The following is a 22877-nucleotide window of genomic DNA, read 5'->3' as shown; positions in this document are numbered from 1 at the left end:
GTTTATTAGTAGCTTCGTCCCCAGCAAAAAAAAAAAAAACGCGGTAGAATGGTAGTACGTTATTCTAATACATTACCCTATACTTAGTATTTGTTTATTTATCTTACAGAAAAATACCTAGTATAAATTACGTGAAAGTTATTTTAAAATATTTTCATTGGATGCATATAGAATAGCAACGCGTTTTGCTGGTCACACCTGACACACATTAAAATATTGATCGGATAACTCATGACCGACTGAGTAACCCTAACCGACCAGGTAACTCACGACCAAGTAACCTTTGACCAAGTAATCCCTCATCGAGGAACCCCTAACTAATTGAGTTACCCCTGAATAAATTATCTCAGCCACACAATGTCGCCAGCCACATATGAAAATTTGTGTATAGAATATACTTTGTATATAATTGCTAAAGTAAATTAAATATTACAGGATATAAATTAATTTTCATGAAGATTTGGCAAAAACAAGAAAAGTGAAAAATGGTGGGGATTTTTTTAACAAGGATGACATGCGTTATTGGTTTTGTCTTTAGGGCCTATTCACATTTATTGAACTGAGCTGAACTAAACTGAACTGATTGGAGTTAGAGATGGCAACGGGTCGGATCTGGACCGGATCCAGATCCAGATCCGTTTTTGTACCCAGGATCCAGATCCGATCCGGATCCGCCGGGTATGAAAAAGAGGGATCCATATCCATATCCGTTGGATCCTACGGATCCGGGTCCAAATCTTAAACGGATCTTTCCCATTTCACCTATTTTAAATACCAAACTAAGTGTTTTTTAAAAAATGTAACACTAAGTTAAAATATCACTAAACCACAAGTTATAGTAAACAATTACACTAAGATTAAGTCATTAAGTTACATATTAAAATGAAAAAAAAAAAACAAAAAAAAAAACATGCAAAATGTAACTCCGTAAAAGTCAGTAGCACTAAAGGAGTAATGGGAATAGCAAATAGTATGAGCCTAAGTTAAAAAATATAATAATTAAAAAAAAAATGGGTAAACGGATAAGGATACAGGTATTTTAGTTAGACCCGTATCCAGATCCGTTTTTATAGCACAGGATCCGAATCCGACCCGGATCCGTCGGGTCCAAAATTTTAAGATCCATATCCGTTTTCACGAATATGGATCCACGGATCCGGGTTGGATACAGATCCATTGTCATCCCTAATTGGAGCTGAACTGAACTGAACTGAATTGAGTTGAATTGAAAATTTTATGAGAGAGGGAAATTAGAAGCTGAACTGAACTGAATTGAAATTAAGTAAATATGAACAGACCCTTAGTATATAGTTATGGAAAAATTAGAAAAAATAATCCCAATTTTCATCAATTTTGGTACAATAATCCCAACTTTAGATTATTCTGGAATAATCCGAACTTTGGGAGGTCTTCTTTTTCTTCAGTCCTTATGACCGGTTACCTGTTGAGAAGGTTAATATTTTTTTTTTATGTTTTTTTAAAAGCCACATGTCAGTACATGATTAGTCCAAAATTAAAAAAAAAACTTTGAAAAAAAAAAAACAAAACAAAACATAAACTCACCCCTTCCCCCTTAACCACCAGCCCCCCACCCAAACCACCCCATCCACCAGCCCTCCCCCACCCCTTCCACTAGAGCCCACCTGAAAACACCCCCCACACAGCCGGAAAATCGCCCCCACCCCCAACCACCACTCCCCACCCACCGAAACACCTCCCCCTCCCTTCCCCCACCCACGTAACCCCTCCCCCCTCCCGTAAAACTCCCCCCTCCCCTTCCCCCACCCTCAAAAATGTCGGAAATTGAGCCCCTTGCCGTTCCCCCCTCCTCCGCAATCTCTCTCAGCATAATCAACTAAATCCCCCAATTTTCCCCAATTTTTACGGGACGGTTCAAAGGCGGGAGATTGGTTTCGAGTTCAAGGGGAGGGGGGAGGGGTTTCGTGGGTGGGGGAAGGGTGGGGGAGGTGTTTCAACAGGTGGGGAATGGTGGTCGGGGGTGGGGGCGATTTTCCGGCTGCGTGGGGGGTGTTTTCGGGTGGGCTCTGGTGGAAGGGGTAGGGGAGGGCTGGTGGATGGGGTGGTTTGGGTGGGGGGCTGGTGGTTTTGAGGGAGGGAAGTTTTTTTTTTTTTTTTTGGTTTCTGATTTTTAATTTATTTTTTATTTTTTTTTAAATTTAATTTATTTTTGGACCAATGACAAGCTGACACATGTCATGGTGACCTCTTATTAAAGGTTGTTGATTTTTGTTGACCGGTTTGGGATTGAAGAAAAAAAAGACTCCATAAAGTTCGGATTATTCCAGAATAATCCAAAGTTGGGATTATTGTACCAAAATTGATGAAAGTTGGGATTATTTTTTCTAATTTTTCCTATAGTTATTGGTAATTATTGAATAGTAGTGTTATTAATATATAAATCAACAAATTTTAATATCTACTGCCTTCGTTTTTAAATACTTGCTCCACTTTCCTTTTTCGGTCATTTTTAAATACTTGCTTCACTTTCCTTTTTCGGCCGTTTTTAAATACTTGCTCCATTTCCTTATCTGAAAAGCTTTTACAATATTTAATTAATTTCTTTCACATAGTGGACCCAACAACATTAATTCAATATTCTTTCTCCTTCAATTTTCTCCACTACTTTTGGTTTTTTCCAATTTTTTATTCTTCCACTAACCCCACTTCATATTTTATTTCTTTCTTCATTTTTTCCTAAAACTCCACATATGGAGATATGGAGTAAGTATTTAAAAACGGAGGGAGTATATGACTATATATTATACTTGTATTGTTATTGATGACAAGGTGTGTCACAGTGTCAATATTATTCTCCTCTTTATTCTAATACAAAAGTAACATAACAATAATATTAGTGGGTACTCGATTTTAAAATTTTTAATAAAAAAATATTAGTCCGCATCGGTATTAAAAAATTATAAAGATAAAAATTGTTACAGAATATTACAGAGTTGAATTTTGATTTTAATAACTTTAATTATAGCTACTTAAAAAACATCTTAAATTTTGTTTTACAAAAAGATAAGTTTTGAGATAAGGATTAACTACAGCGTTATTTTTATTGTACGTTAATCCTAAAAACGCTGTATTTTATGGTACTAATGATAGGAATACCCATATAAATCTATCATATAGAGAATTATTCATATCTAGTTTCCTAGTTAGGCTAGGTTTTTGCTCTACCTATAAATATTGCTCTACCTATAGTTAGACAGCGTAATGTCACGTGCTGACTGTTCCCCTTAGTCTCTTGCACGCGCGCCTACTAACTTCCTTCCCTAAGGTTGCTAGTCAAGGCCTTCCCCGAGTATTGCTTATAGCAACTATGGCAACGAAAGCTAAAGTAAGTGAGTGAGTAAAGCACAAATGAGAAAATGACTAAGAGAACTTTGTATTGCTTGAGAAAGAGTGTTTTACAAATGCTTGGATGATTTACAAAATGAGGGGGAGGATCCTATTTATAGTCCTCCTAAATAGCTAGAATGTTCTATTCTAGAGCTTTCTAACCTCCTTAAATGGAGGGTCCTAGAACCTTACTTTTCTAGAGACTTCTATACATTTCTGAGTCCCTACTCATATGTACAAATTTCCGGAGTATTCTACCTCACTCTAGAGATTACAAGTATGTCCAAAAGCAACCTAGATACTTCTAGAATCTTCCGGACGCATCCCGAGCCTTGTAGCACGTTCTGGAAGGTTCCGGACCTTTCTTCGAAATTCTGGTTGCACCATTGTGTTTATTGGGTCCAAAAACGGTGGACCACCAAGTTTGGGTTCATTTGGATTCCATTTGGTCTCCCAAATGACCCATTATTGTGTTACTGTCACTTGAGTGTTCACTAGGTTTATAAGCAGGCTGCTATTTAAAGCTCTTTAGGGGAGTGGTGCTTCCTAGCACCCACGGGCAACTCCCTTGGCCCGAATTGTTGCCTAGTGCCCAAGTGACGTTGCTTGCTGCCATTGTGGGTGTGGGACTTGAGTTGTGACATGCTCCCCCACCCAAGTCTTGACGACCCCGTCAAGGCCGCCCCTCGAACTCCGTGATCTTGTCCTTGAATTGCCACAAGTCTTCCTCTCGTTCCCATGAGGCTTCACTGTCCGGAAGACCTTTCCATCGGACAAGATATTCGTTATAACTTGGTACACCTCTTTTTCTTACGGCCCTCTTGGCCTCAATGACCCCGATGTCCCGATCATACGAAGTCACTACCGCTGTTGGTGCTCGGTGTGACTCGCCCCTTGATGGATCTTCCTTATCTTCATGATAGGGTTTGAGCATACTCACATGGAACACCGGGTGGATCTTGAGCTTTGGTGGCAGCTCAAGCTTGTAGGAAACCTTCCCAACCTTCTTGATCACCGTGAAAGGCCCCTCGTACTTCCGCACAAGTCCCTTGTGCACCTTGCGGAAGACTTTAAATTGTTGAGGTAGCAGCTTGACCATGACTAAGTCGCCCTCCATGAACTCCAACGGGCGCCTATGCTTGTCCGCCCACTTCTTCATCTTCTTGGCGGCTTTGTCGAGATAAGCCTTCGTTATGTCCATCTGCTCGTGCCACCCTTTGGCTAGCTTGTAGGCTGCTGGGCTGCTACCCGTATAGCCCGATGCAACGGCTTGTGGCGTCAAAGGCTGTTGCCCCATGACTATCTCGAAAGGACTCTGTTGTGTTGCCTCGGACCTTTGTAGGTTGAAAGAGAATTGGGCTATGTCCATGAACTTTGCCCAATCTCGCTGGTTGGCACTCACATAGTGCCTCAGATATAACTCGAGCAAAGCATTCACCCTCTCCGTCTGCCCATCTGATTGTGGGTGAAAGCTTGTCGAAAAATGAAGTCCTGACCCAAGGAGCTTGAACAACTCCGTCCAAAATTTTGCGGTGAACCTTGGGTCCCTATCACTGATGATGCTCCGTGGTAAGCCCCAATACTTCACCACATGCTTGAAGAACAACTTGGCGGCTTGCTCCGCGGTGCAATCCTTTGGTGCTGGTATGAAGGTGCCGTATTTGGAAAAGCGATCTACAATCACCATTATTGATCCACACCCATCTGACTTGGGCAAGGCTGATATAAAGTCCAATGAGACGCTTTCCCAAGGCTTCTCTGGAATCGGCAATGGCTGCAACGGACCTGCCGGCACTTGTTGCTCTACCTTATCTTGTTGGCACACAAGACAAGTTTTGACATATGCCTCAATATCGTCTCGCATATGAGGCCAATAATATATCTCCTCCAAGAGTGCCATGGTGCGTTGGATGCCTGGGTGTCCTGCCCATAAGGAATCATGACACTCCTTCAACACGTCACGCCTAAGATTGTCCCACTTAGGCACGTAGATGCGTCTTCCGACGGTAAAGAGTATCCCATCCTCTACCCAGAACCGTCGGGTCTTCCCTTCTTTGGCCAAATCAACAAGCCCTTTGGCCACTGAATCATGCTCTAATCCCTCCTTGATCCGTCCAAGGACGTTGCTAGCGACACTGCTAACACTAGCAAAGATGGCTTTTCGACTAAGAGCGTCAGCAACCACATTGACCCTTCCTGGCTTGTACTCCATCACATAATCAAAATCGGCCAAGAAGTCTTGCCACCGAGCTTGTTTGGGACTTAGCTTCTTCTGATTTTGAAAATAGCTTGTTGCTACGTTGTCGGTCATGATGGTGAACCGACTCCCCAAGAGATAGTGCCTCCATATTCGCAAACAATGAATGATCGCCGTCATTTCCTTATCATGTACTGGATACCTCTTCTCGGTGTCATTCAGCTTGCGTGACTCATAGGCAATTGGATGCTCTTCTTGCATGAGAACCCCTCCTATAGCAAAATCGGAGGCATCCGTATGCAGCTCAAATGGCTTAGAGTAGTCTGGCAAGGCCAAGACAGGTTCTTCGGTGACCGCCTTCTTCAAATCATCGAAAGCTGCCTGGCATTTGTCGTCCCAGCACCATTGTACCTTCTTCTTCAAAAGATCGGTCAGTGGTGCTGCTCGTGCTGAATAGCTCTTAATGAATCGCCTGTAGTAATTGGCAAGCCCAAGGAAAGAACGTAACTCTGAGACGTTCTTGGGCTCCTCCCATTCATTGATGGAGTGCACCTTATCATGCTCCATCATGATCTTTCCAGCCCTGATGCGGTGCCCTAGGAAAGACACTTCTTCTTGGGCGAATGAGCACTTCTCTTGCTTCACATAGAGCTCGTTCTCCCGGAGTACTTGGAACACCTGTCTCAAATGCTCCAAGTGACTTGTTAGGTCGTTGCTATACACGACGATATCGTCGAGATAGACAACGACAAATTTATCAAGAAAAGGCTGGAAAATTCTATTCATTAATGTACAAAATGTGGCCGGGGCGTTGGTGAGGCCGAAAGGCATCACCAAGAATTCAAAAGACCCGTAACGAGTGACGCACGTCGTTTTAGGCTCGTCACCTTCGGCGATGCGCACTTGCCAATAGCCTGACCTAAGATCAAGTTTTGAGAAGTACCTGGCTTTTCCAAGTCGGTCAAAGAGATCAGCGACCAGCGGGATTGGATATTTATTCTTCACCGTTATCTTATTCAAAGCCCGGTAGTCGATGCACATCCGCATGCTCCCATCATGCTTGCGTTGGAAGAGCACAGGCGCTCCGAACGGTGCTTTGGATGGCCTAATGAACCCTGCATCTAGCAACTCCTTAAGTTGCTTCCTTAACTCCTCAAGTTCCGGTGGTGCCATCCGATAGGGTGCCATGGCTGGAGGCCTAGCCCCTGGCTCCAACTCGATCTCATGATCAACTTCCCTTCGGGGGGGAAGCCTTTTGGGTAGCTCCGAAGGCATTACATCCTTAAATTCCTCGAGCACTCCGGCGACTTCTGCTGGGATCTCGCCCCCACAAGGTTCTTCTTCGACCAATGTGGCCAAGAATGTTTCTTGACCCTTCTTGACGCCTTTCTCCAGCTGAATGGCCGAGATCATCTTGGCCTCGACCTCCTCCCGAGTAATAGGGACGGACCATGCTCCCTGGTCCTTCACAATAGTCATCGACCCGTCCCGTTCAAATGAAAACGGCCTCACCGAATCCATGAATTCTAGCCCTAACACCAGAGAGAAGTCGTCCATGTTGACGACGGTGAGGTCGACGGTGCCACTCCATTCTCCCAAACAAAGAGGCACCCTTCTTGCAATGCCAAGGATAGGCACTGGTGACGTGTTTACGGTCTTCAGTGTGCCTGGCTCCTTGGTATACTTGATCCCCAATTTACTCGCCTCCTCCTTGGCGATGAAATTGTGTGAGGCACCCGTATCAACAAGTGCCCTTGAAGCCCTACCATTCACCAATGCTTCCACAAACATTAGTTTTCCCTTCGGGCGGGGAAGTGTACTTACCTTTACAACGTCGCTGTAACTCTCGGCCTCGAATGTCGCCTTGACACTTCCCATGATGCGCAAAGACCCCATCTGCGCTTCGTCTCCCGTTGACTCGCCACCCGAAGAGATAATGGCATTGAGCCTTTGTCGTCCTGGGCATTCCCTAGCCCAATGCGGCCCTCCGCATAGGAAGCAGTCGCGGTGCTTGCTTTTGTCCGACGAGGAAGGAGTAGACGTTTGGCCCTTGCCTTTGTCTTTATCCCTCCTCTCGAACCGGTTGTTGCTGCTGCTACTGCTTCGGTCGGTGGGTTTAGCTCCCCCACCTTTTCCCCTGTTACTGCCACCCTTGTTATCCTTCTTGGAATCCTTGAACTCGAGCAAGGATTCGGCCACGGCAATGGCTTCAGCGAGTGTCTGCACGTTCCTCCTTTCAACCTCTTGCTGGGCCCAACGTTGTAACCCTCCGATGAAATAGATGAGTTGATTCTCCTCTGAGAGATCGTCGATCTCGAGCATCAACGTTGAGAATTGCTTAATGTACTCCTTGATGGTGCTGTTGTGCTTGAGATCCCGCAGCTTCATCATCGAGAGCTTCTTGGCATTCTCTGGATAGAATTGCCGTTTGAAGTCCTTCTTGAACTCGTCCCAAGTCTTAATGGAACAAGTTCCCTTCTTGATATCTAGCTCGCGGCGCCTCCACCAGAGTATAGCATCATCTCCAAGATACATGGTGGCAGCATTGATCTTGGACTCATCACTCTCCAGGCGTATAGCGTCGAAGTATTTTTCGACGCCCCATAGGAAGTTATCAATTTCCCGTGCATCACGCTTCCCATGGAATTTCTGTGGCTTGGGGACTTCCATCTTAGGCCCCGCGTTGATGGTAACACCCCCGGTTACTGCTGCCTTACGGCAAAGAGCGAGTTCTTCCTTGAGAACCTCGTTCTCCTTCTTTAAAGCGAGGAGCTCCCCTGAGAACTCTTCCCGTAGCTTGGTTAGCTCGCACATCATCTTCTCCACGGCTTGATTAGCGAGTGTGTGAGCTTCTGTCGTACGTTCCAAGCCCAATTCCTCAAGTCGGTTGTCAAGGTCAACCACTTGATCTTTGAGCGCGGACACGTCAAGCTCTACCTTGCCAATGGCGTCGGACAAGCCCCCCATGGCGAGTTCAAGCTTGGCGGTCTTCTCGTCGCCTTTGTGCACTCGCTTCTCAATCTTTTGGAAGGCCTGAGGCATGACCTCAGCCTCACCTTCGAACACCTGTGATGCGCTTGCCTCCTTGTTCTTGCCCATCGTCCAACACTTACTTTCCTTTCGTAGTCTACGGTGCTAGCTAAGCCAACAGAACGTCGTCCCTCACGATCGTTGCTGCTCTGATACCACGTTGTCACGTGCTGACTGTTCCCCTTAGTCTCTTGCACGCGCGCCTACTAACTTCCTTCCCTAAGGTTGCTAGTCAAGGCCTTCCCCGAGTATTGCTTATAGCAACTATGGCAACGAAAGCTAAAGTAAGTGAGTGAGTAAAGCACAAATGAGAAAATGACTAAGAGAACTTTGTATTGCTTGAGAAAGAGTGTTTTACAAATGCTTGGATGATTTACAAAATGAGGGGGAGGATCCTATTTATAGTCCTCCTAAATAGCTAGAATGTTCTATTCTAGAGCTTTCTAACCTCCTTAAATGGAGGGTCCTAGAACCTTACTTTTCTAGAGACTTCTATACATTTCTGAGTCCCTACTCATATGTACAAATTTCCGGAGTATTCTACCTCACTCTAGAGATTACAAGTATGTCCAAAAGCAACCTAGATACTTCTAGAATCTTCCGGACGCATCCCGAGCCTTGTAGCACGTTCTGGAAGGTTCCGGACCTTTCTTCGAAATTCTGGTTGCACCATTGTGTTTATTGGGTCCAAAAACGGTGGACCACCAAGTTTGGGTTCATTTGGATTCCATTTGGTCTCCCAAATGACCCATTATTGTGTTACTGTCACTTGAGTGTTCACTAGGTTTATAAGCAGGCTGCTATTTAAAGCTCTTTAGGGGAGTGGTGCTTCCTAGCACCCACGGGCAACTCCCTTGGCCCGAATTGTTGCCTAGTGCCCAAGTGACGTTGCTTGCTGCCATTGTGGGTGTGGGACTTGAGTTGTGACAGTAAGCCCGGTGAGTTTAAGCTGTCTAAATGCACAAGATATTCAACCAAGAATTTTGTACATTGTTATAATGGAGGAATCTAAGAGGATAATAAAAAGGCGAAATCCTTTTGTAGAACGACGTCAGAAAAATTCGAAATTAAGGGCAGTTTTTCTCCAACAACCATTCAAAATAGCCCCAACACAGAAATTGGAATATAATCTAACTACACTAGGTGACAATAATCGCGAGCATGGCAAGCTTCCAATGGAATTGGTATGTAATATCCTTTTGAGGCTACCAATTGAAGATCTTCTCCGTTTTATGTGTGTATGCAAGTGTTGGCGCGATGAAATCAAAGGCCTTAATTTCGTTAACTCTCACATTCGCCTCATAAAAAATAACAATGAGACAAATACTAGTACAAGCTCCCTCGTTGTAGTTTTTTCTTCTTATATGAAAACTCTAATGTCGATTGATTTTCGTTCTCCCGAGCATACTAAGGTCAGGCCTATGATTCCTAATATTACTCTCGGCGCACCCTTCCTCGTTGGTTCTTGCGATGGCCTGCTGTGCTTCATACATTCGGATAATTTAAATCGAAGTAGACGTTTTTCACTTTATAACCCAATAACTGGCGCCTCCAAGCTCATACCTAAGTTGGAACGTCTAAACCAGCATGTAAGGAATGGTTTTGGTTATGATTGTACGAGTGGAGATTATAAGATTTTGTGTTTGGCAAAAAAAGAAAATGGTAAGATCTATACTTGTGTATACAGATTGAAGAGCAATTCATGGAATGTAAACATGGGTGAACCTTGTCCATATCAATGCAACAATATAATTGGGCCAACATCTATGCTTCTTTATAAAAATGCACTGCATTTCGTAACTTTGCCGAAAAAAATAATTGGCTTTGAACTTGGTAGCGAAAAGTTTCATGAAGTACCACTGCCTAGTAATCCACTGGTTGTTCGTTGTCAACCAATTGAGTTGGCTAATTTAAGGGGATGCTTGCATTTGGTAAGATTAACGGAGATATGGGTTATGAAGGAATATGGCGTACAAGAATCTTGGACTAAGTTGTTTCGCTTCTCAGATGCAAATGAAAATGGATTATTTGATCGTAAAATTTTGGGGCAAAGAAGAATAATGCCTTATGCTTATTCAGAGGACGGAAGGGAAATTCTAATAGCATTACTGCATTAGATATGAATTGTGATAACAAGATTCTTCGTTTAGATCTACAAAGTCGAGAGTTCAAGAAGCTCGAAATTTCTAGCTTACCCGAAGATTGGACAGGTTGGGCACGTTTTGGTTATGCCATGCCATGGGTTGGTTCCTTTGTTCATCCTTCATATACGTTTCTTTAATAATAGGTTGTTTGTTTTGACTTATTTTATTTAATTATTTAATTATTATAACTCTATTCAAATTATAATTTGCATAAATGTCCTTATTTACTTCATATATTTTAGCGGTTTTTAAATATATTTATATAAATTATTTTCCTCTCAATGCCAACTCAACAAAAAACCATGCTGTTGTCATATATATATATATAAAAAAAGCTCAACATATTAAAAACATCTAAGACAGCCAGAAGATTCAGAATAGAAACAACAAGAACCATGTTGATACAAGCAAGCTAAGTAGCGTACAAATAGTGTAATATATTGATCGCAACAAGACCTGGCAAATGGGTCATTCGGGTCGGGTTATTTCGGGTCGGGTCAAGTTCGGTCAAAAAGTTATAGCGTACAAAAAGTTATCTTGGACTTACCTCCATGCCAACACGAGAATGAGACATAACAGAGCTTTTAAAATCTAACTGATGTGAAGATGTAAAAGTTAGTGAAAGCCATTCAGAATTAAAAAGAGACCAAAGACATGTTGACACCAAACCAAATCGAAAATGAGTTGAAACTTAGAAACAGTCAATACACTCCCTAAAAGAAGAGGAAGAAATGAAAGATAAAAAAATAATACATACCATGGTTCACATATACTCAACATAATCCTTCAGCTAAGCCCTTCTCCAAGTCTGATGGTGCACAATTTGTCAGGCTCTCAGCCATAAGCTTTTCTTGCTGAACCATTTGTTCTTCTAGTTCACGCATTTCTGCAAGGAGCTTTGACTTTCTCGTCTCAAGGTTGATCACAATAGCTTTCTGGCACTTGCTTTTGTGAACTGCCACAGCCCTTTCAACAAAAGGAACTAGCCAGTCTAATCTGAATTGCACCATTTGAAGATCGGCTAAGGTAGAGTTCAGGTAATCAGCTTGGGAGTTGTTCAAGGGATCCCCTGTATTTTTTTGAAGGATAATCATCATATTTGCCAGGGACTCCAAGGCCCATGTCAGAAGGCTGTTACTCTGAACTATATGCCCTTCGATTATGTTCCCATGCTTATCCCATATTTTCTGCAAAACTGGGACTAAATCAGAGCTGACATCTATCCCTTGGAATTTCTCCAGTAAAGCACAATCATGAGCTATCTGCAAAATATTAAAGTTCATGAATTACGTCCCTTACTAGAAAGGATTACAGCTAAAAAGATGTAATTTGATGAAAAATACCTTAATAGCAGAGGTATTAAGAGGAAGTGAATCTATATTAACTAGCTTTGGGCTTGGATTATGGGGAACTAAGTCCAAGATAACACCAGTTCCTTGTAAGTTCTTCTCTGCAGCATCTTTTCCAGAATCCTGTTAGATAAAATGAAAATGTTATACTAGATTCCAACAAAGCACAAGACAAGCACTCATAGGAGAAAGTAAGACAACCAATGGTCCTGTAGGTCTTTCAAATATACCTGATGCAGAGAGTTTGTGGCGGGAACTGATCCATCATTATTCTCACACACGACCTCTGAGACAAAATCCAAGCATTCATTATGACATAAAGCAATTCATTCCTTAGATTAGGAATGAAAACAAAACAGAAATTCAAAAGCCTCCTCTCTGAGTGTAATACTTAATTGGATAAGACAGTAACCTTCTACATGAGTGTCCTTTTGGTTTGAGGTTAAAGGCGGATTCTCAGCACCTTGTCCATCATCCCCGTGTTTTGAATGTTCTTTTGAGCTGGATTCTGAACCAATATTATTATCAGAATCTACATATTCCTCTTCTTCCTCCTCTTCCTCTTCCTCTTCCAATTCCTCATACCAGCTGTCAGAAATTAGTAAGCATATTCACTTCAGAAGCCAAAAAAATCATAATACATCTTATGCATTGTTGAAGGCTCTAATCATAACAGATGTTTATCACATGCAGGGTGAAGAATTAGGAAATTCTAATTCATAATAAATGCTGTAGATAATAATAATAATAATAATAATAATAATAATAATAATAATAATAATAATAATAATAATAATAATAATAATAATAATAATAATAATAACAACATTACTCAGCCATCATATAAAATCTGAGAAGAAAATTGTACTAATCACAACATACGTAGTATTTTCCATATACATATGCCCTTACGCGATGAGCCAATATCCAGACACGATGAAAGTAGCTAGTGAGGTAGTTAGTATACAGCAGAACATGAGTACAAATACAGTTAATATCAGTATGTAATTGTTGTAAATCACTTGAGTTTGACACTTCCACACCCATAAACTAATGTTAGAATAGTAGTGTATTGAACTAATAAGCACTTGAGAAAATAATCATGCATTATGCATCAACTAATTAAACCAAATCTTTTTGAGACGATAGATAACTAGATTTTACCGTGTAAAGTGCCATGTATCTGAATCTGGGTCGAGCCACTCAGGAGGCGGCCAAAATATATCAGACAAGTCTTCATTTGGCGACACCAGCTTAGAATGATTGCGATCCATATAAAACACATCAATTTCTAGATACTTTTCTGGAGATTGAAACAATTCATCATCAACAGAATTATCTCCAAATTCAGTTGGAAAACAATTCTTCGGAAATACGATGCAATTCCCTCTAACATTATGAAACTCATAATCATCGATAAAGAAACAATTATCATAAGTCACAAACAACACCTTTTCCTCCAAATCATAAATTCTTTCCCACTTTTGCAACTCTTCATTCATCTTAAAAACCCAAAACTTCTAAATTCTTCTAACAATCAAGTAAACTTCATCACCAAAAACCGCCAAAAATTTGCGATTATTCCCGGCATCATTCGTCGAAAGCAATGTACATGACTAACAGCACAAATATTCCCATCATGATACTCGATATCGTCGAGCCTAAACTTGGGACCCAATTCCGAAAACCTCCAATCCCCATTGAACTTCAAAAACCCTAATATCCCTCCTTGATCAAGCGACAAAATAGCCACTGAATCAAACCCAAAATACAGGGTTTTCATCTTAATTGGACAATTTCTGCAAAAATCAGTCACTTCCGAAGAAAACACATCTTCATCACCACTTGGGCGACACAATTTATACCCACAATCAATTGTAACCGGTCGAAAATCAAACAAATTTAGGGATTTGGGGAATTTTCATTACTCAAATCGAACTTCATAGCAGTTATAGGGTGACGAATTATGAGCTTACCAGGGTTCAATTCTTCAACTGTAACTAACCAGGGTGGAAAAAGGCCGACGTATTTTTCTTCAATTGGATGAAGAAGATAGGTCTTCTTTGTAATTAGATTTACAGAACGACCTAATTGCGTCGGTAAATTGCGTGGATAAGTCGGACAAAGAAAATGAGTTGAAAGTGGAGAAGATTTACGCCATTTTCTGCAAATTCCTCGGAATCTCCGGTAGTCGGAGCCGTCGGGTAATAGGTGATAGGCGATATTTGCGACGGCTTCTTCCGGCAATTCTGACCAGTCTACTGTCCGACGCTGCTTTTTGACCTCCTGGTTTTCCATTTCTGGCGCTTTTCTGTCTGATTTTGGTTTTGTTTTCCGTCAACAACAAAGTAGACATTATATAGGTAAGAACATTTTTGGCGCCATTAATGGGTTCTTAGTTTCTTATTTGGCGCCAACTCAAAACCTGTGTGGGTTGGCCGTTTGGGTACTTGGGTGTAGACACGTGTAGTGTAGGGGCGTGCCATCTGACCCGATCTGAAATTAAATAGAAAAAGTATACAATTTACTCGTAGATTTCAACTTGAGTGGATATAATAAATTAGCATTACTCAAATTTAAAAACAGACTGCGCACCAAAAAAAAAAAAAATTAAAAACAGACTTAACCCGATCCGAACATCTAAATTGACACCTCTAGTTGAATGCTTAACTCAAAAGTTATCCTATTGTGTTTATAAAAAAATAGGTTTTGTTTTTTTATTATTTTTTTAAAAAACTAAATAAATAAAAAGATACAAAGTTAGATAAATTCTTATTTTATCTAATACAATAATTTAGTAGAGTAAATTTTATACGGAGTAGACTAATATTATTGTTAAAAGCTATCAATTTGTTGCATAAATTCTAATATCACTCTCATATCTTACAACTTCACTCAACAATTCAATAATTATCCTAATTATATTTGCAAAAATAAATTATTAAGATCCTAGTAATAAAAGGCAATGATACATAAAGTTAATATATCCGATTATCCTGGAACAAAAAAGATATTTTTTCAATTTTTCGTAGTTTGTCATGATTTACTTTATTTTTTGTTTGTTTCCTAAATTCCTAACATATCCCTAATAGGATTCTTTAATTTAGTAATACGAAGTATAATCTATCATATCATATCATATCTAGTTTCCTATGTAAGTTAGGTTTTTGTTCTAGGGGTAGTATAATTACTGTATTTGCTGCACAAGATTATTCAATCAAGTCAAGTGAATTAACATATTTTTGTCCTAACTCCTAATACAATCCCCTATACTTTGTACGTGTGTTGTTAACTAGTTACCATGAAGAAATCTAAAAGAAGTTCAATCAACCATAAACCAACATTGTGCACAAAATTTGAGTTAAACAAACGCTCGGCGAAAGCAAGATCAGCTTTTCTCAATCAACCATTCACAATAACCCCAACGTCGAAATCTCTACTGAATAAGCAAAAGATTCTAATTACACGAAGTGACAATAATCGCGAGCATGGAAGGCTTCCGATGGAGTTGGTATGTAATATCCTTTCGTGGCTACCAATTGAAGATCTTCTCCGTTTTAAGAGTGTATGTAAGTGTTGGCGCGACGAAATTAACGGCCCTTATTTCATTAACTCTCATATTCGCCGCATACAAAATACGAGTAACAATGAAGCAAATAGCAGTACAAGCTCTCTTGTCATAGTCTTTTCTCCCAAGTATAATATTCTTATGTCGATTGATTTTCACTCTCCTGATAAAACAAAAGTCAGGCCTATAACTCCTAATATCACCCTCCGCAGACCCTTCCTCGTCGGTTCTAGCACTGGCCTGCTATGCTTTTCACATTATTTGGAGGATCCTATGTCAAACGAAAACCCAAGCAGACGTTTTTCTCTTTACAACCCGATCACTGGCGCCTCCAAGCTCATACCTAAGTTGGAACTTCTAAACCCCAATTTAAAAAATGGTTTTGGTTATGATTGTAGAAGTGGAGATTATAAGATTTTGTGCCTGGCAACAGACCAAGAAGATTTTATGACAACCTATACTTGTGTCTACAGTTTGAAGAGCAATTCATGGAAGGTAAACATGGACAAACCTTGTCCATATTTATGTGCCAATATAACATGGGCGCCATGTATGGTTCTTTCTAATAATGCACTGCATTTCATAGCTTCGGAAAAATTAATTGCGTTTGATCTTGGAAGCGAAAGATTTCATGAGATACCACTACCTAGTGATCAAGAAAATTCTTGTATTCAACGATTCGAGTTGGCTAATTTAAGGGGATGCTTGCATTTGGTTACATTAACAGATATATGGATTATGAAGGAATATGGTGTACAACAATCCTGGAGCAAATTGTTTTGCTTCTCACAAGCAAATGAATGTGCCTTATTTGATCATACACTTTTGGGCCAAAGTAGGATAATGCCTTATGCTTATTCAAAGGACGGAAGGGAAATTCTAGTAACTCTATTCACACTTCATAACATGTTTTTTCGTTTAGATATACAAAGTCGAGAGTTCAAGAAGCTTGAAATTTCAAGTTTACCCAAAGAATGGGAACATTGGGCACATTCCGGTGATGCAATGCCATGGGTTGGTTCCTTTGTTTATCCCTCATTTTGAAGTACTTAATAATACTTCCCTTTCATAATCGATTAATTGTTTTGACTTTTTCAATTAATCAAAGAACCATTTTTTTTCCCCCTTCAGTTAGTGATAAAGTATAATAAAAAATATATATATAATTTTTTTTAGGAAAGTAGTAGCTCTTTATTCTAAATTATGATTGCCTTAAGTGCAATTCTAGCCAAAAGATAATAAATAGAGTTATGTATTTGTACTGTGTTTGGAAAGGAAATCATATTGACATCAACAGGAATCGAAATTGAATTGAATACAATTCCCGCTAAATGGAGAGGATGAAATGAAAGATAAAAAAGCATACCATGATTCAGATTAAGTTGATTTTGATTACTCAAATAATCCTTCAGCTAAGCCCTTCTCCAAGACTGATGGTGCACAGTTTATCAGGCTCTCAGCCATAAGCTTTTCTTGCTGAATCATTTGTTCTTCTACTTTACGCACTTCTGTGAGGAGCTTTGACTTTCTCGTCTCAAGGTTGACCATAATAGCTTTCTGGCACTTGCTTTTGTGAACTGCCAAAGCCCTTTTAACAAAAGGAATTAGCCAGTCTAATCTGATTTTCATCATTTCAAGATCGGCCAAGGTGGAGTTCAAGTATTCAGCTTGGGAGTTGTTTAAGGAATTCCCTGTATTTTTTTCAAGGACGATTATCATCTTTGCAAGCGACTCTAAGGCCCATGTCAAAAGGACATTGCTATGAACTATATGTCCTTCAATTATGTTCCCATGATTATTCCATATTTTCTGCAAAACTGGGACCAAATTGGAGCTGACATCAATCCCTTGGAATTTCTCCTGAGCTAGCTGCACAAAAAAAAAAAAGAGTTCCTGATCTAGATGCCTAACTAGGTACTGACTCTTATTCCCAAAATATAAAATAAAAAATTACTGACTCTGTAAGGGTTAAACTAATAATGCTAAGAAGGATATCAATACTGAATGAATTACCTTAATTAAAGAAGGGGTAGGCAGAAGTGAATCCACCCCAACTTCATTCAAACCCGAAACGTGTGGAGCCAAGTTTAAGCTGACATCAGTTCTTTGGGAATTCTCCTCCATAGCACCACTTTTGGAAATCTTCATGAGAAGATAAACACATTAAACTAGTTACTTACAAACACTTGTAAGAGAGATCGCCGGGGTTTTCAAATATACCTGATGAGGAGAGTTTATAGCCAGAGCTGTTTTATCATTATTCGCACATGAGACCTCTGTCACAAAATCCAAGTATTCAGTATGAATAAAAGTAAAGTCTTTCCCAGATATTAGGAAAGGGGTACAAAATTGATGTTCTACGGCAGAGCTATATATTTGAATGCACAAGTCTATAACCTTTTAGTGCTGTGTCCTTTTGGCATAATGATGTAGGAAGATCCTCAGCACGTTGTTCATTCTTCCCATGCTGTGAAAAGGCGGAGATACTTTGTTCCACTGAGCTAGACTTCGAGCTAATATGATCACAGGAATCTATCTCTTCCTCTTCCATACAAAAACTACTCAAAATGCCAGGAAAGAATGAGCATTTTTGCAAAGCGATTGAATTGTCAGCTAAAGCTACAGTTGCAGGCTTAAAGTAAAAGATTATGCCAAATTAAAGGAAACCATCATACTATGACTATAAGCCTAAACACAAGTACCAAACAAGCTCCAGAAAAATAATAAAGTGATATGGTGAAGCGATCAGCAGTTCATATATAGCAACAAGAATAACAAGATATACTCTGTTGACAAGATCAGTAACAGGAATGAAATTGTTGCTGTTCACTTGTGCTCAAGACTTTCAAACCCATATACGATACAGCTCATTATATTTTTGGCACAACTTCTAAACTATAAATCATGAAACAAATAATAATTGGTCAAACATTTGTGCATCCAGCAGTTATGCCAAGTACTACACTAAAAGAAATACCAAAACTTTACCGTGTTGAGGACAAGATCCATGAAGGGGGTGGCCAAAACAACTCCAACAAGTCCGGGTAAGATGACACTAGCCGACAAGAATCATCATCCAGATTATATACACCAATCTCTTGATGCTTCCTTGCTCCTCGAAATAATTCATCATCATCAGAGTAATCACCAACACGAGTTGGAAAACAATTTTTAGGAAACAGTATGAAATTCCCTTTGTATCCAGGAAGATAACAAGTATCAATAAAGAGAACCTTATCATAAGTCACAAACAATATCTTATCCCCCAAAACAAAAACACTCTTCCACTCATGCAACTCTTCATTCAACTTAAAAACCCGAAACTTGCAATTAGACCCTCTAGCAATCATATACGAATTTTCAGCCTATCAAACTCTTCAATTGATACAATCCAAGGTTTAATCTTTTTGGAGAGGGGATTATAAAGAATATACACAACACTTGAAATCAGAAAATTGGGCGCACCTGAAATCGACGGAATTTCGAGAGGAAAATCAGAGATGAGGAATTGGGTTGAAGGAGAGGAAGAATTACGCCATTTTCTGCAAACTGCTCGGAATCTCCGGTGATCAGAACCGTGGAATTTGAGGTGGCCGGCGATTATTCCGATGAGTTCTTCAGGGAGAATCGACCAGTCCGATTTGCTCCGCCGGAATCTTGGCGTTTTCCGGGGCATTTTCCGGCGAGTCTGGCTTTGTCGATTTTAGCTAGGGCTTGTAATTTAGTGTTTCTGGAAGTAACTAAACGTTTAAGATGTTTGGCGCCAAACCCTGAATTTATTGGGTAATTTTAATTTGTTTGCTCGGGAAAGTATTTGGGCTTATCAAAAAAGTTACACTTTTTTGTGTGGTTGGATCAAAAAAATTACTTTGTGAACTACTCGTGACACTTATTTCCGTTTTTTTAGTTGACACGTACTATATTTGTTTAAAGAAATTTTAATATTAGTTAATACATTTTCTTTTTTGATACATAATACTCGTATATTTTATACTTTGTACTCCTATTTATTAACATACCTCATTTGTTTTATCAGCCTAAATTGAACACGTCAACTAAATAGACAAATTATAATTTTAAACAAAGAGTAAGGGTCTGTTCATATATACTTAATTTCAGTTCAGTTCCAATCAATTCCTAAACAAAATAATATATAGACGTACTAAAAAAATATAAAAAAAAAAGTTCAAAATTGTTTTTTATTGATTAAAAAAGGCAAAACAATTCATCAATTATAAAAGAGAAGTATTACTATATTACTATATTACTTGGTATTATTTATTAAGTACTTCAAAATGTGGGATAAACAAAGGAACCAACCCATGGCATGGCATAACCGCAATATGCCCAATTTTCCCAATTTTCGGGTAAACTAGAATTTTTGATCTTTTTCAACTCTCGACTTTGTATATCCAAACAAAAAACCATGTTATGATGTGTGGCTAGAGCTATTAGAATTTCCCTGCCGTCCTTTGAATAAGCATAAGGCTTTATCATTCTTTCCCCAAAAATTGTATATTTGGGGAAACATTCATTTGCCTGTGATAAGCGAAACAATTTAGTCCATGATTGTTGTATACCATATTCCTTCATAACCCATATCTCCGTTGAGGTAACCAAATGCAAGCATCCCCTTAAATTCGCCAACTCGAATGGATGATCATATAAAATCACTTGACCACTAGGCAGTAGTGGGTTTTTACTAGGCAGTGGTATTTCATGAAATCTTTCGCTTCCAAGGTCAAACGCAATTATTTTTCCCGAAGAAGCTATGAAATGCAGTGCATTATTAGTTAGAATCATACATGAATTTGTTATTTTGCCACATAAATATGAACTACGTTTGTCGTTGTCCATGTTTACCTTCCATGAATTGCTCTTCAAACTGTATACACAAGTATAGGTCGTCAACGAATATACCTTGTCTAATGTTAGACACACAATCTTATAATCTCCACTCGTAGAATCAAAACCAAAACCATTCCTAAAATTCGGGTTTAGACCTTCCAACTTAGGTATGAGCTTGGAGGCACCAGTGATTGGATTGTAAAGAGAAAAACGTCTACTTCGGTATTCCTTTGACATAGGATCCTCCAAATAATGTGAAAAGCATAGCAGGCCAGTGCTAGAACCGACGAGGAAGGGTCTGCCGAGGGTGATATTAGGAGTTATAGGCCTGACAAAAGACTATAACAAGAGAGCTTGAACTGCTATTTGTTTCATTGTTATTTTTAATGCGGCGAGTGTGAGAGTTAATGAAATAAAGGCTGTTTATTTCATCGCGCCAACCTTTGCATACACTCTTAAAACGGAGAAGATCTTCAATTGGTAGCCTCAAAATAATATTGCATAACAACTCCATCGGAAGCCTTTTCAGTGTTGGGGTTAGATTGATTGAACTTTTTTCAGATTTCTTCATGATGACTAGTTAGCAACGCACGTACAAAGAATAGGGGATTGTATTAGGCTTTTGGATATAATTATGTTAATTCACTTTGGTTGAATTATCTTGTGCAGCAAATACAATTTTTAAACTACCCTCAAACAAAAACCTAACCTACCCTAGGAAACTAGATATGATATACTCGGGTTCTTTTTTTTTTTTTTTTTTTTTTTTTTTGTTTTGTTTTTTTTGACTCAATCTATATATGATAGATATTGGCCTGGAAAGCTGGAAATTGATAATTTTTAAAAAAAATCATTTTTTTAAAAAAAAAAAAAGTGAAGTTAATTAACAAGATAAAAGCTTGATATTAGGTTTTACTAGATGAAGCTCGTGCGATTCACGGTTTGTTTGAATTTTTTTTTTTTTTTTTTTTTTTTGTATGTATAAGCTAAAATTTGTTATATATTTAGATAAAATTCCTAATATTAAAAGATAATATCTAATATTTAATTATTTAAACTTAAAAATCTCATTCGTCAATTTTGCTTACGTGGCATTTGAATGATTTAATTCTACAAGAAATTAATAATCTCTTATTTAATTGGCTAATACTAAGATTTATAATCCTACATGGCGTGCTGAGAAAATTAGATCCTACGTGACTCTCTAAAAACTCGGGGAAAAACTCCCCTTTATATATATATATATATATATATATATATATATATATATATATATATATATTCATTCATTCATTCAACTAAGTTGTCGCCAATCAGTAGTATAAGAAATTATGTGGTGATATACTTTTTAATATGGATAATAATTTTAGGAGAATAATATATTTATTGATTAGTTATGTTATTATTTAGTAAATATTGTTGTAGGTTTTGTATATATATATATACTCTAGTAGTCTACCTAATAATCAAGAAATATTTACCAAAAGTTTCTTTGGAAAAAAAAATCAAGCAATACTAATCACTCTTTACCCTAAATTTGTCAAATTTTAAGTTGTTGTCATGAAAGAAATCAAAAGACATTTTATCAACCGTAAACGACGGTTTTTCAAAAAACTAATGTTAGGGACATGTAAGGGGAAGCAACTATCCAAAATAGCCTTAACACCGAGATCGATAAATATTCTAAGTACACCAAGTGACAATAATTGCGAGCATGGCAGGCTTCCGATGGAGTTGGTATGTAACATCCTAGTGAGGCTACCTGTTGAAGATCTTCTCCGTTGTAAGTGTGTATGCAAGCGTTGGCACGATGAAATCAACAGCCTTTATTTCATCAACTCTCACACTACTCGCATGAAAAATAACTATGAGGCAAATACAAGTAAAAGCTCCCTCGTACTAGTCTTTTCTCATGAGCTGAAAACTCTCATGTCGTTTGATTTTCATTCTCCTGAAAATACTAAGGTCAGGTATATAATTCCTAATATTAGCCATCTCGACTCACCCTTCCTTGTTGGTTCTTGCACTGGCCTACTCTGCTTCTCGCAATTGGATTATATTGATCTAACTAGAAAAAAACGAGCTAGAATCTTTTCGCTGTACAACCCGATCACTGGCGCCTCAAAGCTCGTACCTCAGTTTGAACCTCGAAACCTGACTTCAAGGAGAATGGGTTTTGGTTACGATTGTACGAGTAAAGATTATAAGATTTTGTGTTTGGCAAGACACAAAGAAAATTGGAAGACATATTCTGGTTTATACACATTAAAGTCCAACTCATGGAAAGTAAATATGGACGAACCTTGTCCATTTGATATAATAGGGCCACTGTCTAGTATGGTTCTTTCTAATAATGCATTGCACTTCATAACTTT

The 22877-nt window shown here is 39.0% G+C and overlaps 3 protein-coding genes and 1 long non-coding RNA gene across 4 annotated transcripts; 2 read left to right on the top strand and 2 right to left on the bottom strand.

The window, feature by feature from the left end:
* The first annotated feature begins 9969 nt into the window (after positions 1–9969).
* On the top strand, positions 9970–10710 carry LOC145597195 (F-box protein At3g07870-like). Its single transcript, XM_081653347.1, has one exon. It carries the CDS (start codon positions 9970–9972, stop codon positions 10708–10710), a length of 741 nt encoding a protein of 246 aa, XP_081509473.1.
* An 800-nt stretch (positions 10711–11510) lies between these two features.
* On the bottom strand, positions 11511–12020 carry LOC145597194 (uncharacterized). The gene has a single exon (XM_081653345.1). It carries the CDS (start codon positions 12018–12020, stop codon positions 11511–11513), a length of 510 nt encoding a protein of 169 aa, XP_081509471.1.
* A 75-nt stretch (positions 12021–12095) lies between these two features.
* Positions 12096–12629, bottom strand: LOC145597957 (uncharacterized). The gene is made up of 3 exons (XR_014103465.1): positions 12499–12629; positions 12317–12372; positions 12096–12209 (listed from the first exon to the last, which is right to left on the bottom strand). It is a non-coding gene; the product is annotated as an uncharacterized LOC145597957 (long non-coding RNA).
* A 2758-nt stretch (positions 12630–15387) lies between these two features.
* LOC145597193 (F-box/kelch-repeat protein At3g23880-like) lies at positions 15388–16698 on the top strand. Its single transcript, XM_081653344.1, has one exon. It carries the CDS (start codon positions 15388–15390, stop codon positions 16696–16698), a length of 1311 nt encoding a protein of 436 aa, XP_081509470.1.
* The last annotated feature ends 6179 nt before the right edge of the window (positions 16699–22877 follow it).

Source organism: Chenopodium album, chromosome 20 (genome assembly GCF_948465745.1).
Source record: "Chenopodium album chromosome 20, dcCheAlbu1.1, whole genome shotgun sequence".
NCBI lineage: Eukaryota > Viridiplantae > Streptophyta > Magnoliopsida > Caryophyllales > Amaranthaceae > Chenopodium > Chenopodium album.
This window is presented reverse-complemented; position numbering and strand designations above follow the sequence as displayed.

Bases quoted from the DNA above. Each gene is read 5' to 3' on its own strand.
- LOC145597193 (XM_081653344.1), top strand. From the start codon at position 15,388: ATGAAGAAATCTAAAAGAAGTTCAATCAACCATAAACCAACATTGTGC.
- LOC145597195 (XM_081653347.1), top strand. From the start codon at position 9,970: ATGTCGATTGATTTTCGTTCTCCCGAGCATACTAAGGTCAGGCCTATG.
- LOC145597194 (XM_081653345.1), bottom strand. From the start codon at position 12,020: ATGAACTTTAATATTTTGCAGATAGCTCATGATTGTGCTTTACTGGAG.